The following is a 17,500-nucleotide window of genomic DNA, read 5'->3' as shown; positions in this document are numbered from 1 at the left end:
CATGCACCATGACATCAATATCGCAGAAAAACATTTTAATATTCCCTAAGAACCTGCTTCTGTACTTTATTGCACTCGGGTCCCTGCACTTTATTTTGTGTAATGTGTGTTTTATTGAAATATAAATATTTGTGTCTATCAAGGCTTTCGCTCGAGCGCAATATCTCTCACGCTTTATATCTCAACACAAAATACCCCCTTTTCTAGAAAGTGTCTAGGCCGTGTTCTTGAATTCTCAGATTGTGATAAAACATTAAAAAACTTTTAGAATGATTATATGGGATTCTGGGAAGTTTGGTTGTTCAAGAACAGCCACAAAGTTCTCGTGTGTTCACCCTGTTGTAAAATGATATATAGTGTTCTGGCATGGTTCTTCTGTTGTAAAATGTTCAGTGACAAGAACAGTGTATTTAGCTTTCTAGATTGTCCAGACTATGTGATAGAAGTTTCAGGTTGTTCTAGAACAGTTACCGGGTTTTAGAATGTGAAGTTCTGGAGCGTATTTAACGTTCTAGATATTCAGACTGGCTAGAAAAATTCTAGAATGTTCTTCTCATTCTAAAAGGTCCACATTGCGATAGGTTGTTAATTTTTTTGTAGACATTTCATGTTCTAGAGCGTTTTTTTTATGTGAATGATAATAGAGTTCAGGGATGTGCGGGTTGTTCTAGAACACCTACAAAGGTCTAGTGTGTTCACTCTGTATATAACAGAGTGGTGATCTACAATCTTCAGATTGTTATAAAAGATTCTCTAATGTTTTTAGGTTACAAAAGTTCTGTAGTGTACTAGAAGATTGTTCTAGAATGTTCTACAGGTTATAGAATGTATGTGAGTTCTGGAGTGTATTTAGCATTCTAGATTTTTTGTATCTTTTTCCAGGTTATTAAAGGTCCATAGTGCGATAGAATGTTCAGGTTCTTGTAGAATGGTCATGTTCGGGTCATGTGTTCCTGATTATATAGTATTCAGGGAAGTTTGGGTTGTTCTAGAACACCTGGTGAGTTCTAAAATGTCTATAGTTGTGAGAGCATGTTCAGGTTGATCTAGAACATTCGCCAGGTTCTGAAGAGTTCTGGAGTGCTTGAATTTTCTATTCTGGGAAGGTCAGGTTGGTCTAGAACACTCAGAGTTCTAGAATGTTTACCCTGTTGTGATGTTCATAGTGTGGTAGAAGGTTCAGTAACATATTCACAAGGTTTTAAAATGTTGAGTTCTGGTGTGTGTTTGTTCTAGGATGTTCAGATTATCGTTGAAGGTCCTTCAGGTTCTAGAATGTTTAAAGGGTTCTAGAATTAATTGTTAGATTTATTTGGGGGTGGAGCTTCATGAGCGATGTCAGTGTTTGCCTGTTGCATGGGGTTCAGGTACATATTGCCCCGGGGTGTCTTTTATTCTTTCTCTCTCACTCTCTCTTTTCATCTGTCTTTTTTTTTTAATCCCTCACTCACTTTTTCTCTCTTTCTCTTTTTAAAGAGAGGGAGAGGAGAAAGTTTGGATCTTGGGATGTGTGCGTGTGTGTGTGTGTGTGTGTGTGTGTGTGTGTGTGTGTGTGTGTGTGTGTGTGTGTGCCCAAGCATGTACATGTTTAAAATTGAACGGACCTTTTTTTTTTTTTTGCCAATCTGAAATGAAGCGAACCCAGTTAACCTTCAGCAGAAGGACAGAACCTGAGCGTCCCCTCGCTTTTTGCCCCTTTCTCACAAATTGCGTTTGCAATTATCGTCCGTCTGACGTCTCGTAAATGAATTCCGCACGAGCACTCGACCTCTTTTGTCTTAGTGTTTCATCAGGGGGAACCTTTCTTCGTCCTTCCCGAGCTGCTCTGGACATCTGGTTTTCCTTTTTTTTTTTTTTTTCCCGTCAACACAAATAACAAAAAAAAAACAAAACCCTGCATTTATTTCCCTGCCATGAGAATCCTCAGATATCGTACTGCAGGCAGGATCGATCGTTTCCCACAATCCCCCGCTATCAAATTTTACCTGCCTGCATATCGGTGATCAATGGCGGCCAGGCAGCCTGAGAGCGCAAAGCATCGTGGGAACGCTGGGGGCAGGGAAAAGAGAAGGGGTAGTTGTTCTTGACATGGCTTGGCCTGATAATCCACATGCTGCCCACTGGGTTCTCGAATGTTTCTCTGGTTTTTAGATCATTTTATTTTGCAGAGTTTCAGATAGAATCTATTGAATGCATCTAAAAAATACATTCTGCTTCAGAAGTCTGGAGAATATAGTCCTGGAATGTTTACCTTGGTGTAAAGAGCATATCATATAATGTTCACCAGGTTCTAGAATGTCTGTGGTGTGCTGGAGTGTATTTGACATTCTAGATTGTCTAGAAAATTATTTAATGTTCTCCAGGTTCTAAAAGGTCCGTAGTGCAATAAAAGACGGTGTAAGACAACACAAGACGGTGCAGGACGACACAAGACGGTGCAGGACGACACAAGACGGTGCAGGACGACACAAGACGGTGCAGGACAAACACAGAAAACACAAAATAGCGCCACCAGTAAACCTGCTGTATATTACACAGTGTAGTGTGCGGAGACAACTGAGCACAGGAGTGATAGAACTTTGTAATTAAACAGTTTGTAATAATGAGGTAATATAATAGTGGTGGTACTGAAGACATGGATGTGTGAAGTGAGTACGAGTGTGTGTTGAGTCCGGCTTGTACAGTTCAGTCACACAGTTTGGATGTGTGTGTGTGAGTTTCAGTTTAGTTCTGTGTTGAGAATCCTGTTGGCTCGAGGGAAGAAACTGTTCCTCACATTGTTCGGGTTGTTCTAGAATGTGCACTGGTTCTAGAATGTATGTGGAGTTCTGGAGTGTATATAGAATTCTGGAATATGTGTAAGCTTGTAAAAGGTCTGTAGAGACTGTTCAGGTTCTTTGTTCATGTTGTTCTAGAACGTTCACCATGTTGTAGATTATGGGGTTTATTTAGAATTCTAGGAAGTTCAAAATGTTATAGAAGGTCCTCCTGGTTCAAGAAGTGTTCTATAAATAATTCCAGCACAAAGAGGAGCTCCAGTGTGTGTGTCTCTCTCTCTCTCTCTCTCTCTCTCTCTCTCTCCATCTCTCTCTCTCTCTCTCTCTCTCTCTCTCTCTCTCTCTTTCCATCTCTCTCTCTCTCTCTCTCTCTCTCTCTCTCTCTCTCTCTCTCTCTCTCTCTCTTCATCTCTCTCTCTCTCCTCCTCTCTCTCCATCTCTCTTTCCATCTCTCACTTAATCTCTCTCTCTCTTTCTCTCTCAGTTTTTCTCACTCTTTCTCAAAAAGGGAAAGAAAGAAAGATCAGTATAAATGTTACACTAATTATGTACAATATAAAATAGCAAACAAAAAGTGAAAAGAAATAACCTAAACAAGATGAAGTAAATAGGATTTTGTGTGTGTGTGTGTGTGTGTGTGTGTGTATATATTTATACATGTGTCTTATTTAAATTATATACATGAAGGAAAGAAAAGCTTGTCTTCTGTTTCTCTTTCTTTTTTCTCTTGTTTTCCAATAGCAGCAGCTCCTTAAGTATTTTATTTCTTTACCCATCGTTCATTATTGATCAGAAAAATATCCTAATTATAATAAACTAAATCATTCTTTTACTTTTACGCATAATGTCTTTTAACTTCCTCATTACAATCCAGAGCTCTGATCATCCCGTGTGTGTGTGTGTGTGTGTGTTTGAGAGAGGCTCTGATGGCTTGATGCAGTTTCCAAGGCGCTTTTAATTAATGCTCTCCCCCGCTTGATAATTTTATTTCCGTCTGAGCGCAGCTTGCCGAGTTCCATCTCTTTTTTTTTTTTTTTTTTTTTTAAGATTAATCAAGTTGTTGGTTTTTTGTTTTTGTTTAGTTTTTTTTTAAGACTAACGGGCCGTCGTCCAGCCTTTTTAGTTTATTATGTTTGAAAGCAGGGAGCAGCAAATAGGATTTAGATACAATGTCGTTAAAATTGATTTTGGCCATATCAAAGGTGGAGGATCGATGGCGTTCAAAAATCAATGGTTTGCACAGACCGTGCCGCTACGCAGCCGCGTGCGGAGCAGGCGGAGACGAGAAACCGAAAAATACCTCGCCGTCTCCGAGCGCATGTGATCCATCAGTGTCCTGTTAGTATTCCATTAACCCTTAAATCCTCTGAAGACATCAACTTTCTACCAAATCCTCCAGCTTTCACGTCATCCTATGGGCCATGACTTTACACGACTGGCCCAAAATATTCCAGATCAGAAAATTTATATATATATATGACCAAATGTTTGTGGACACCTGACCATCAAAACCCGTATATGCTCCTTTTTGAACATCCGATTCCACATTGAGTCTCCATTTGCGGTTCTAATAAGCTCTACACATCTGAAAAGATGTTCCACTACTTTTTGTGGAGGTTTGTGAAGATTAATTCATCCACGAGGGTTAAAAGTCAGGTCCTGATGTAGGTGAACTGAGGAGGCCTGGGGGTGCAGTCAACATTCACATTCATCAGGTTCAATAGAGCTCTACTGTATAGCAGTACATCAACTTCAACCCATGTAAAGCAGATCTTAATGGAGCTGGTTTTGTGCACAGAAATATCATGTGTAATATATATGATATATAAAACATTTTTTCTGTCTGTCTGTCTGTCTGTCTTCCTGTCTGCTTCTTTGTCCATCCACATGTCTGTTTACACAGCAAGACGGTTGTGTGTGCCTTTTTGCCCTGTAAGTTGTGTTCCCCTATTATCAATCATCTTTTGTGTGTGTGTGTGTGTGTGTGTGTGTGTGTGTGTGTGTGTGTGTGTGTGTGTGTGTGTGTGTGTGCATGCGTTATGTCTCATGTGGACAGTGGTTAACCAGAGCTCAATCAGCTATTGACCTCAGCTATAGGAAGGAGGCGCTCGGAATAACCGGCTTATACTGAGAATAGGTGTGTGTGTGTGTGTGTGTGTGTGTGTGCGTGCATGAAAAGGACGAGATAAATTGGCAGTGTTTGTCTTTATCGGCAACACAGTCAGATTGCCATCACAATTAAAGGCGCTTCAACACTGCAGATCTCTCCAATGTCCTCACTTGGGGTGTGTGTGTGTGTGTGTGTGTGTGTGTGTGTGTGTGTGTGTGTGTCGGTCGAACAGATAAAATGTTCACCCTCTTAGAGATGCTCTGGCCCAATAGGTCAGAGGTTGCACAAGAGCCAATCAGAGGCGATTGTGGGACTTGGGTTGGAATTAAATCAGGCTGGAGGCCGTGTCTCCGCTGCACACACTCGAGTATTAGAGCGAGGGAATCGCGTTAAATCCCTCCTGCGCCGAGAAAACGGAACGGAAATAACACGATTAGTTTCATCGCAATAAAACGATCGATGGGTTCGAAGAATCCAGTTTCAAATCAAAGCAGTTTTAAATTAAGAATTAAATCAAGTTAAATCAAGAATTTTTGGTTCCTTAGCAGTAAATTGGTTTGAACACAGTGATTAGTGTTGCACAAATCGGTCACTCTCAGTGTCGGTCTCAGGCGCAGATAAATGTGGAGGTTTGTGTTATGAAGGACATCCAGCGTAAATCATGTGCCAAATCAAATATGCAGATCACAAATCAGAAAATCATACCGGATCGGTCAAGGACCGGGTTACCAACGACCTCCACAGGTATCGTTAACCAACAGGGTACCGGTGTAAATTGGGCTACTGTTGGCTGAAGGAGGAGAAGGAGAGGAGGAAGACGTCTACAGAGACAGCAGGGAAAGGAGAAGTGTAGGAGAGTAGAGGTTAGGGTTGGTACTTTAAATGTTGGAACTATGACTGGTAAAGGGAGAGAGGGAGCTGATATGATGGAGAGGAGAAAGGTAGATATGTTGTGTGTTTAGGAGAACAAGTGGAAAGGGAATAAGACCAGGAACATTGGAGGTGTTCAAACTGTTCTATCATGGTGTGGATGGAAAGAGAAATGGTGTAGGAGTGATTCTGAAGGAAGAGTACAGTAAGAGTGTAGTGGAGGTGAAGAGAGTTTCTGATGAATGTGAAACTGGAAGTTTAAGGGGTGATGATAAATGTCATTAGTCCCAATGCTCCACAAGTGGGTTGTGAGATGGAGGAGAAGGAAAACTTCTGTTCTATGTAGGAGATGGAACCTGAAGGAGATTGGAGACTGTAAGGTTTTGGCGGGGGACAGTGTAGCTAGACAGCATCGGATGGTGGTCTGTAGGATGGTTTTGGAGGTGAAGAAGAGGAGGAGAGTGAAGACTAAAAGATGAATAAGATGGTCAAAACTGAAGAAGGAAGAGTGTAGTGTGAGATTCAGGGAAGAGCTCAGACAGGACATGTATGAGGACAGTGTGACAGCAGTGAAGTGTGCAGTAGGAACGACAGACTGGTTCAAGTTGGAGTTTGGACTGCATCAAGGATCGGCTCTGAGCCCTTTCCTGTTTGCAGTGGTAATGGACAGGTTGATGGACGAGGTCAGACAGGAGTCTCCGTGGACTATGATGTTTGTGGATGATTTGGTGATTTGAGGTAAGAGTAGGGAGCAGGTGGAGAAGGGTATATCAGTAGGAGAATACTGAGGTTGGAGCCACCAGGAAGGAGGAAAAGAGGAAGGCCAAGGAGGAGGTTTATGGATGTTGTGAGGGAAGACATGCAGGTAGTAGGTTTGAAAGAGTCAGATGTAGAGGACAGGGGGGTGTGGAGACGGATGATCCGCTGTGGCGCCCCCTAATAGGAGCATCCGAAAGAAGAAGAAGGAGCAGTAAATTGGTTTAATAGCTTGAAACTAATTTCTGATCTTCTTTTCTTAACTGTGTGTGTGTGTGTGTGTGTGTGTGTGTGTGTGTGTGTGTGTGTGTGTGTGTGTGTCTCACATACATCTCTGCTCTGGTTTTACATCGGATTGAAGAGATCGACTTACACTAGCCTCCGCTAATAAAGATTTTTGATTAGCGAGACGGATCTCCGTTTGTCGTCTAAGATGATGATTTTATTATTACAAATAGAACGATCAAAACTGAACGTCTGGTTTTATCCGGCGCAACCACGGACCTGCAAACTGTGTGAGCTCCTGACTTTGTTCCAGAATCCAGCAGGTGCAATTCTGAAGCTCGTGGCCAGAAAAGTGTATCCAGGTTCTCTGTATTGTGTGGGTGGAGCTTAAAGGTTGATGTTGCTCGATGTTGAGTTTGGTTTCACTAATAAAGTGTAAAGCATCAATACTTGTACTTGTCCATGTTGATTAGAGAATTAAAAACTTACAAATTGTTGTGTAATTTAGAATTGATAAAAAATGTGTGATTAATTGCGTTAACTCATGACAAACATGCAATTAATCGCAATTAAATATTTTAATCAATTGACAGCAATAATAAAAATATATATATACATTGAAGATTGTTGAATACAATTTGTAGAAGATATTTGGAATATTTAATACACACACACACACACACAGTCACACACACAGTCACACAGTTTGCTTGATCGTACACATTGTGGCTCTGCTTTAAAATTTCCACCACAATTTTCTTTTTTTACGAACACCTCTCTCTCTCTCTCTCTCTCTCTCTCTCTCTCTCTCTCTTTTCATTCCTCTTTCTCCATCATTTCTCTTAATTGTCCTCATGGTTTTTTACACACACACACACACACACACACACACACACACACACACACAGTGCTGATGTTAGTAGAACCTGATTGGTGGTCAGTTGGTGATCAGGTGACCAAGCCAAGCGGTCAGCGCTTACACTGAAGCCCAGCCAAGTCATAGCCTTTGTTCAATGACCACACACACACACACACGCTGCACACTGGCTGCGGTGTACATGTGTGCATTCAGTCAAGGAGTGAGTGCAGAGGTTAATACGTGTGCTGTTCTGCAGCGTGGTGTCTTTGTACAAGCGTGTGTGTTAGCGCGTGTCTAATTGAGGCGTGCGTGTGTGTGTGTGTGTGTGTGTGTGAATTGCAGAGGGGTGGAGTTGTGAGTGTGTGAGGCTATAAACTCCCCCACACACATTTCCGAAAGCGTAACCCCCTCTGGTGCTGTTGTTGTGGGGTGCAGGCTGTAGCAGGGGTGGTGTGTGTGTGCGCGTGTGTGCGCACACTCCATTAAGCAGCCGACCCTGACCGTGACCTCGGCTTCACAATACACACACATGCTCACACACGCGCTCTGCTACACAATAATGCACACACAAGCTATGGGCCTCTCATAAACAATACACACATTCAGGCTCTCTATACAATTAAGCGAACACACACGCGTGCCCAGGGTCTTTTACAGCATACACACACACCCCCGCACGCACACACACGTGTCCAGGGTCTTTTACAGCATGCACGCACACACACACACACACACACACACACACACACACACACGTGCCCAGGGTCTTTTACAGCATACACACACACACACACACACACGTCTGATATAGTCACAAATACAGACACACACACACACACGCGCCCAGGGTCTTTTACAGTATGCGCACACACACACACACGTCTGATATAGTCACAAACACACACACATACAGGTGCGCAGGGTCTTTACAACTCTCTCGCACAAACACACACACAGACACACGCATGTCTGATATCTTTACACACCTACACACACACACACACACACACACACACACACACACAACAATAAACACATACATTTTTACAACCATATCTATTTGACACACACACACACACACACAATTTGCACACAAACATTTTAAAACCATGGTTATGATTTTTATCTGTTTATTGTCATGTCTGAAGTTCAGATCCTCATTAGTTCAGGTCCTCAGTAGTCCAGGTCCTCATTAGTCCAGGTCCTCATTATCTGTCTCTGTTGCCTCCGTCTCATCCATTTGGTTTGTGTTGATGATGCTGGTTTTCTTTTTCGTGTAGCTTCATCTCTCTCATGTGTTTGTGTCCTGCAGGATGTCTGAGTAATCTTCCTCCCAGTGCCAAGAAGATCTCCAACTCGTATGAGGAACGCAGGAAGCAAGCGACCGCCATCGTGCTGCTCGGCGTGATCGGAGCAGAGTTCGGGGCAGAGATCGAACCCCCCAGACTCCCGTCTCGCCCCAGGACCAGCGGCCAGGCGCCCGAGGGCTTCGGCCTCAGCACTGTGGGATCCAACTACTCGCTTGCACGCCATACCTGTGAGAAACACACACACACACTCACACTCAATCTCTCGCTCTCTCTCACACACACACACACACACACACACACACACACCCCAGAATGGACAGCTTGTGTGCCAGTTGCCCTGTTGTTTATGTTGTGTGATGGAACTACTGCTGAATAATCTCACTTTTCTTCAATTAAGTTCTCCTTCTCACACCTCCATCCATCTCCATTTATCTCCATCCATCTCCATTATCTCTTTCCATCTCCATTATCTCTTTCCATCTTTATCATCTTCATCCACTTTAATCCACTGCTATTCACCTTTAACCATCTACATCCATCTCCATCCACCTCTATATCTCTATATTTTCACGTCTACTTATGAAGCAGATTTTCCGCCTCCCAGACCGGATACCCCGGCCTAATCCAAACCATTCCCCCCCACCCCACCCAGTGCCCCCTGAGCCGCAGAACCTCAGCTAATTATCCAAACAGCAAATAGAATTTAGCACGGCCCAGTACTGGAGGCAGGCCAGAGACAGTCCTGGCCTCGTTCCCTCTGAGAGGACATCTTAGTTTAAGCGTCGACCCGACGTCGATGAAGAAATGAATATTGACAAACCATCGTCCGGGCTAACGAGCTGTTCGTTAGGGCAATAAACATGTCACGTTTTAGGTGAGGAGCTGAGGAGATAATTAGAGGATGGAAAGGGAAGAAAAGAGGGATAAAATTAGGAATGGAGGAGAAGAGTGTAACTGCTGTCCTTTTACACTCCATGCTGCCGACCATGACACACACACGTCGCTATCCCTTTCTCCATCCTTCTAATCCCTGTGGATGGAGTGATGAGGTGGGGAACATTTGGAAATAAGAGCATTTGATAGAGGCTGTTCAGAAGTCTGCACCTTTCCCTCTGAGCAGTTCTCTTCATCCTTTCTTTCTTTCATGGTCAAATCAAAAGCGAAGGCCAAATCAATATGAGTGGACAGAGAGAAAGATGGAGAGATGGAGAAGGTGCAGGATGAAGGAGGTATAAGAATGGAAACGCAGGTGAGGCTTCAGGTCTTAAAGACTCCTCTTGAAGAGCAACTCCGATCGATCAGATGCTAATTTATCTTCACCCGCTAGAAAGTTGGACAGGAAGTTGCAGCGTTGTGGAGAAAATCAGGGTTGAGTTCTTCGTAACCACGGCGTCATGAGCGCAAATTTCACGCTAATAAGTTCAGAGCCGCAAAACCTCGTTTCCATTTTTGTTTTTTGGGTGGAGACTATGATCCTGAGCAGGTGAGGGGTAAGGGTCTTGCGGGGGGTATTTAAGTGAGGCTGGGATTTGACCTTTTGATCAGAAGTCCAACATCTTAACCACTGAGCTCTTCACTCACGATTCCCAGTGGCATGACAGAAAAGCGTTGGCTCTGATCGTCAGGAGATCAGATTCTGGAACAAAAGACAATATACACTCACAAAAACAGTGTGTGGCTTTTCCACCTTTGTGCTTCTCCTCCAAACTGCTACCACAAAGTTTTATAGGTTGTCTTTGGATGTTGTAACATGAAAACATCCTGTTCCAGCTCCTGTACACAAAGCCTGCTCCACTCTGGAGACCACTCTGGGTGAGGATTGTTCTACATCAACAGCCTAAAGATCCATGAAGTTCTTAAAGAAGATGGATTTTGACTGTAATTTATATCAACAGTCTGCTACAGTGGTTCAACTGGGATGTTCAACAAGAAGCACTTAGCAAACTTATGGTCAGGTGTCCACCATCTTTTGGATTATCTTGAGTATCTCAAGTTACTTGTGTAAAATATGGAGAAAAATATAAAATATGAGTTTAGGTTTTGTTTCTGTCCTCACCTCGTGCCACACCCTATTCTTTTCTCTTTCTTTTTCTTAGGTGAAGACAGGCTTTAAAAACACTTCAGTTCACTAGCGATTATACTGTAGCCACACACACACACACACACACACACACACACACACACACACACACACATATCTGAGGAGAGCCTTGGACTGTCCCTTGGCCACCAACAATAAAAAAAATACTATTAAAAAAAGACAGGTTTCTCAATCACTAAATTATTCAGCACTGCCTGAGGTAGGCTGTGTGTGTGTGTGTGTGTGTGTGTGTGTGTGTGTGTGTGTGTGTGTGTAAAACACAGCAAGAAAGAAGTTTTGTGTGTTTTAATGTGCTCTAAAGGCTATACTACAAGGAGATACTGTATGCCATATAGTGTGTGTGTGTGTGTGTGTGTGTGTGTGTGTGTGTGTGTGTGTGTGTGTAAGGAGAGTCCCTTTATGGACTGTGTCTCCAGAGGACCACACTATAGCAATAGCAGCTCTTGAACGAGTGTGTGTGTGTGTGTGTGTGTGTGTGTGTGTGTGTGTGTGTGTGTGTGTGTAAACTTTCCATTTAGAAATAAGCAGAGCTTAGAGGCGTGACGGGGGCAGTTACACACAAACAATAGTGACGCAGAGCATCAGCCTTGAAAAATGAAAGAGTCTTCTGTATGGACTAGAAAAGAGAGAGAGTGTGTGTGTGTGTGTGTGTGTGTGTGTGTGTGTGTGTGTGTGTGTGTGTTTTGAGCTCAGGTGTTTCTCTTAGCTGACCTTGTCACTGCCCTCAGGTGCTATGCTTTGTATTTTTTTTTTTTAAGCGGGAGCCATCATCAAACACACACACACACACACACACACACACACACACACACACACACACACCTCAGCTTATCTCAAGGCCGCTCAGAGGCATGGCTTATACACACACCCATGCACACGTGCACACACACACACACACACACTGACCTTGATGGGAAATGATAGAGAGTGCGCTAAACCTATTTTTTCTCTCATGTCAAACACACATAGAGGCACACACACACACACACACACACATACACACATTCATGTAAACAACACTTCCATTTCACGTTTTACTTTTATTTATTCTTTGCAAAAATAAATGTAACAAAACTAATATTTTTTTGGTTATAAAGCCCACACACACACACACACACACAGAGAGAGGAAACAGTTTACAGCTATAAACAAATACACAAAAAGTACAATTACATTCCCAGGAAAATAGACAGACAGACAGACAGACAGACAGACAGACAGACAGACAGACAGAGTAAATCAACTAAATAAATTAAAGTAAATTCAGAATTGGAGATAAAAGTGACTGATGCAAATCATTTAATGGAGAAAATATAAAATATAATAAACTGAAAATGAAAGGCATTAAAACAAATAAAGATGGAAAAATCTCCTGTAGATGAAAAAGAGGTGAGAAAAATCTCCAAACAAAAAATATTACAGCCCAAAAAAATAACAATAAGAGTAAAAAAAATAAATAAAATCAAGACTGATAAAAGAAAAGACAAATTTTAAATAAAGATAAAAGCTTTTTTTTTTCATTTTAAAAATGAAAAACAGAATCAGAGACAATTCATGAGCAAAGAAAATAATTAATAAATTATAATAATGAACATTAGTACAATAAAACACACACAATGCACTATTTAGCCGACGCCAGTCTTGTGCACTTGTGCGCTGATGGCTTGAATCTCGACACCTGCAGGCCATCACAGAGGTTAGGCGGAGGTCAGAAGAAGGTCTCCATCTCTCCCTCACCGGTGCTTTCACTCTCTATATCCCTTTTTTTCAAGCAGACTTTATGGTCACCTGACTCTAATAAGCTGCCTGATATTAGCTCACCTTCCACACTTGATAAAGTCAGCTCTCAGGGGACAGCACTGGGTACTGAGAACACGGGATGAGTTATTGGGTGAGAGAGGTTCTCCCTCTCTCTCCCTCTCTCTCTCTATCGTTAAGGTCTATAAGGCTGAATGTAACGAGAACATACAGATTCGATGGCATTGATCACTCTGCGCTGGACTGCAGCCATCACACCAACCACTGAGCAGCTGGCTTTAACTCGGTTACACTTCAGAGAGATCAAGAGTCAATCGCTTTCTCTCTCTTTATATAAAACACACACAGCAGTACTGCAAGCTTCTCCCTGATCTGGAATACGAGTGTGTTTGGGTTTGCTTGGGGAACGGTTCTTCTCCTTAACACACAGTTTAAACATGTAGATAATGTCATCAGCAGTGTCAGTGTCAGCATCAATAGCAACAATTAACCACCCAAAACCATCAACACCAACATCATTATCAAACACCATTATAACCACCCAACATCACTATCAAACACCAACATCAAACATCACTACTTACATTCTCCATCAAACACCAACATTCACCATCAATACCAACATCACTATCAAATATCCACACAAACATTATCAAACACTAACATCTCCATCAAACACCATTAATACCCATCTCACCAACACTAACATCACAACCATCAAACGCCATCATCACTATCAAACACCATCACTACCAACATCACTATTCAGCACCAACACCAACTTTTACTATCAAACTCCATCAATACCCATCTCACCATGTAACGTCACCATCAAACACCTACATTCACCATCAACACTAACATACACCATCAAACACCATCAATACCAAAGTCACCATCAAACACCATTAATACCAAGACCACCATCACCATAAAACATCAATGTTCACTGTGTTGTGGGAGTATGTGTGCACATGTACCTTATCATTAGCAGAAATTGTGATTGTGTAGATTGTGTGCTTGTTTGTTTATATGCTCTTTATATTTGTTAACTTGGCATTAATTATAGTCCGTGTGTGTGTGTGTGTGTGTGTGTGTGTGTGTGTGTGTGTGTGTGTGTGTGTTGTGTGTCATGTCAGTTTGTGAAATAGATGGACAGAAAGTTTCAACCCACCACACACACACACACACACACACACATACACACACAGTGTGTCCCCTAATCGTCTTTCGCTGTCTCCAGGTCCCGTCTTCGAGGAGATTTAGGGCTGTAAAGGCGGGAAAAGAAAAAAAAAGAGGGAGCAAACTGTCACCTAGTGTCTGGGCCGATGATTTTTAGCCCTTACACACACACACACACACACACACACACACACACACACACACACACACACACACACACACACACACACACACTGCATGACTGCAGACTGCAGACATTTATTTGTTCTGCCATGGTCTGTCTTATGGCCAGTGTATTTATCTGTTTGTTTGTACATATCCTGAGCTGTCTGTCTGTCTGTCTGTCTGTCTGTCTGTCTACCTGTTTTCTGTTTGCCTGTCTGCCTACATACCTTACTCTTTGCCTGTCTGTCTGCCTGCCTGTATGTTTGTCTGTCTGCCTGCTTGCCCGACTTAGTGTGTGTATGTGTGTGTGTGTGTGTGTGTGTGTGTGTGTGAGAAATGTTGGTCTTACTGATTATAAAAATTGACTTAATTTTGTACACGAGACAAAACTAAATCTTAAAGACCACAGTTTAACCCCCTCATGTCTCTCTCTCTCTCTCTCTCTCTCTCTCTCTCTCTCTCTCTCTCTCTCTCCCAGGTAAGGCCCTGACGTTCCTCCTCCTCCAGCCCCCGAGCCCCAAACTTCCCGCCCACAGCACTATCCGACGCACCGCCATTGATCTGATTGGCCGAGGTTTCACGGTGTGGGAGCCCTACATGGACGTCTCGGCGGTGCTCATGGGCCTGCTGGAGCTGTGTGCCGACGCTGAGAAACAGCTGGCCAAGTAAGTATATACACACACACACACACACACACACACACACAGAGTCACACTCGCATGTCTATTCACTGACAACCTTCCTTAATGATGCCACAATGTACAATAAATGAATTATTTTAAGATCAATGAATAAAAGTAAGAATCAGATTGAATCTGTTACTGTACGGAGGCTGATGCGATTCGCATCTCGATGCACCGCCAACGATACGATACCATTCGATTCAAACACAATACAATTCATTGCAATATGATGCAGTGGGAAAAATGCGATGCTCTGCAAAATCGCTGAATCTTGCCGTCCCTTGTGTGTGTGTAAACTTCCAGCCAATCAGAGTCCAGTATTCACACCGACCACCTGAGTTGGAATAATATCGTGTATAATATCTGTAAAAAATTATCTTTATCGTGGAGTTCGTGCAGAACAGACGTGATTTCTGAGCGTCTTCCTGCGCTATGTGAACATCTGGACGAGGACCACGGACAGCGTGCGAGCGCGTGGCAGCACCGGACGCGCGGCAGGACAAGGACGCAGGGACGCAGGGTGTAATGCGATTGCAGGACATTATTATGATGTAGGACGTCTGCTGAGGCGTGTTGCAGGACCTTTAGGAGGAAGAGGGAGACCCATATGTCTGCAGGGAGGCGGGCGGGTCACCCCTCTAACCGGGTTAGGCGTATGAAGGATCTCCCCCTCGAGCCGACTCACCTCGTTAACCTGAAACCCGATCAGCGCCACAAACTTATTATCAATACAAATACGTCTGCGTTTTTTTAGCGACGCTCCTGATAATAGAGTTACTGCAAAATGGCACTCATTTATCAGGCGGGAGATCGGAACGAGGGACGACGAGTGAACGCTGGATGAGGGAGAGAGATTTGTCGCTATCTCTCTTTCTTTCTTATGCACTCTATACTTCTCCGTTTCTCTCTCTCTCGATTTATCGGTCTTTTTTTTACTCTCTTTTATGCACACTTTTTCCTTCTCTCTTCTCATGCAGATACTCGTTTTATCCTTCTCAGTCGCTCTCTCTCTTTCTAATACTCACGCTTTCTCTTTATCTCTCTGCCTCTTTTTTATCGTAAGGAAAAGGAGAGAGGGAGGGAGAATGTGTGAGGTGAAGGAGGGATGGAAAAAGGGAGAGGATAAAAACAAGTCTAAAGAGGGAAGAGAAGGAAGGAAGGCGATTAAGGAGAGAGAAGGGGGATGGAGGGGAGAGAAGTATGAGTGAGGGAGAAAGAGAAAGAGAAACAAAATAGAGAGGTGGAGAAGGAAACAAAGCTGACAGTCAGGAAGGAGAAGAAAGAGAGATGGAGGGAGAAGAAGGAGAAAGAGAGATGCAGGAGGAAGAAGGGTCGATAGAGAGGGAGTCAGGGAGAATGATGAAAGGAAAAAGGGAGGACAAGAAATGATGGACAGAGAAGAAGGAGCGGGAGAGATGGAGGGAGGAAAAAGAGGTAGAGAAATGGAGGGAGGAAGGAGAGGGAGAAACAGAGAGAGGAAGGATGTAAAGATTCTTTATAGTAGCACATTTGAACAAGTCTCTCTTGTCTCATCTTTTTTGTCTCGTCTCTTTGTATTTCTTGTTTACCTCGTCTTTTTTATATCTCTCTTTTCTTCTGTCTCTCTCTCTCGTCTCTCTCTCTTTCTGCAGTGGTTTGTGTATACACTGTAGTGTGTATTGCGAGGTCAGTTCCGGAGTCAGATCAGTGTGTGAGAGTGAGAACTCGCTTCACGCCAATCGCTCTTCAGATCAAAGTTATTGATCAGTTATTGGCAGAGGGCCGGAGCTTTAGAGCTTCAGAGACACAGGATCAGTCACTTAATCCCTCATTTACACTCATCTACAGATCTCCACATCTCCCTAAGTCTCACTGCACTGAGGCAGGCTGATGCTGCAGGGGCCGTTTCAGCCCACGTCTCAGCCTGCGTCTCAGCCCACCTCTTAGCCCACGTCTCAGCCCAGATCTCATCCTATGTCTCAGTTCACGTCTCAGCCCACGTCTCAGTTCAGATCTCATCCCATGTCTCAGCTCACGTCTCAGCTCACATCTCAGCCCGTGTCTCAGCCCACGTCTCAGCCCATGTCTCGGCCCAGATCTCATCCACGTCTCAGTTCACGTCTCAGCCTTCTTTCAGCCTGTGTTTCACCCCATCTCCATTTTTTGTTTATTTGTTTAGATTTTTTTTATTAGTTTACTACATTATTTTTGTTTGTGTGTGTGTGTGTGTGTGTGTGTGTGTGTGTGTGTGTGTGTGTGTGTGTGTGTGTGTGTGTGTGTGTGTAGTTCAATAGTTTGTTCTCTCTGCATTAATTAGTTCCTGTTGCTGTTGAATCCTATTAAACATGATGAATGTGAACGCTGACTGCACCCCAGGTCTCCCACCACATCTCACCTGCATCACTACCTGACTTCACTAACACCCATGGGTCTGAATGAAGCTGCACAAACCTCCACAAATATCTAGTGGAACATCTTCCCAGAAGAGTGGAGATTATTATAAATGTAGACTGGGCTGTTCAAAAAGAACATCATAGTTCATAACAATCTTATGGTCAGGTGTCCACAAACTCTTGGCAGTATATATATATATATATATATATTAGAACACAGATGATTGACAGCCTGCTATTTAGTTTCATCACAGATTTAAGTGTAAAGAAAATTTGCTAATTCTTATCTGAACACAACAGCTTGCTGAACACATTGATTTGTGTGTGTAAGA

General features: G+C 43.0%; 1 protein-coding gene across 1 annotated transcript in view; it reads left to right on the top strand.

Moving 5' to 3' along the window:
* Positions 1-17,500, top strand: part of LOC124397798 (WD repeat-containing protein 7) — a 96,107-nt gene that overhangs the window by 64,383 nt on the left and 14,224 nt on the right. The window contains 2 exon segments of the mRNA XM_046867586.1: positions 8,910-9,134; positions 14,592-14,778. Of these exon segments, the coding sequence (XP_046723542.1) occupies positions 8,910-9,134; positions 14,592-14,778 (412 nt within the window).

Source organism: Silurus meridionalis, chromosome 15 (genome assembly GCF_014805685.1).
Source record: "Silurus meridionalis isolate SWU-2019-XX chromosome 15, ASM1480568v1, whole genome shotgun sequence".
Taxonomy (NCBI): Eukaryota; Metazoa; Chordata; class Actinopteri; order Siluriformes; family Siluridae; genus Silurus; species Silurus meridionalis.
This window is presented reverse-complemented; position numbering and strand designations above follow the sequence as displayed.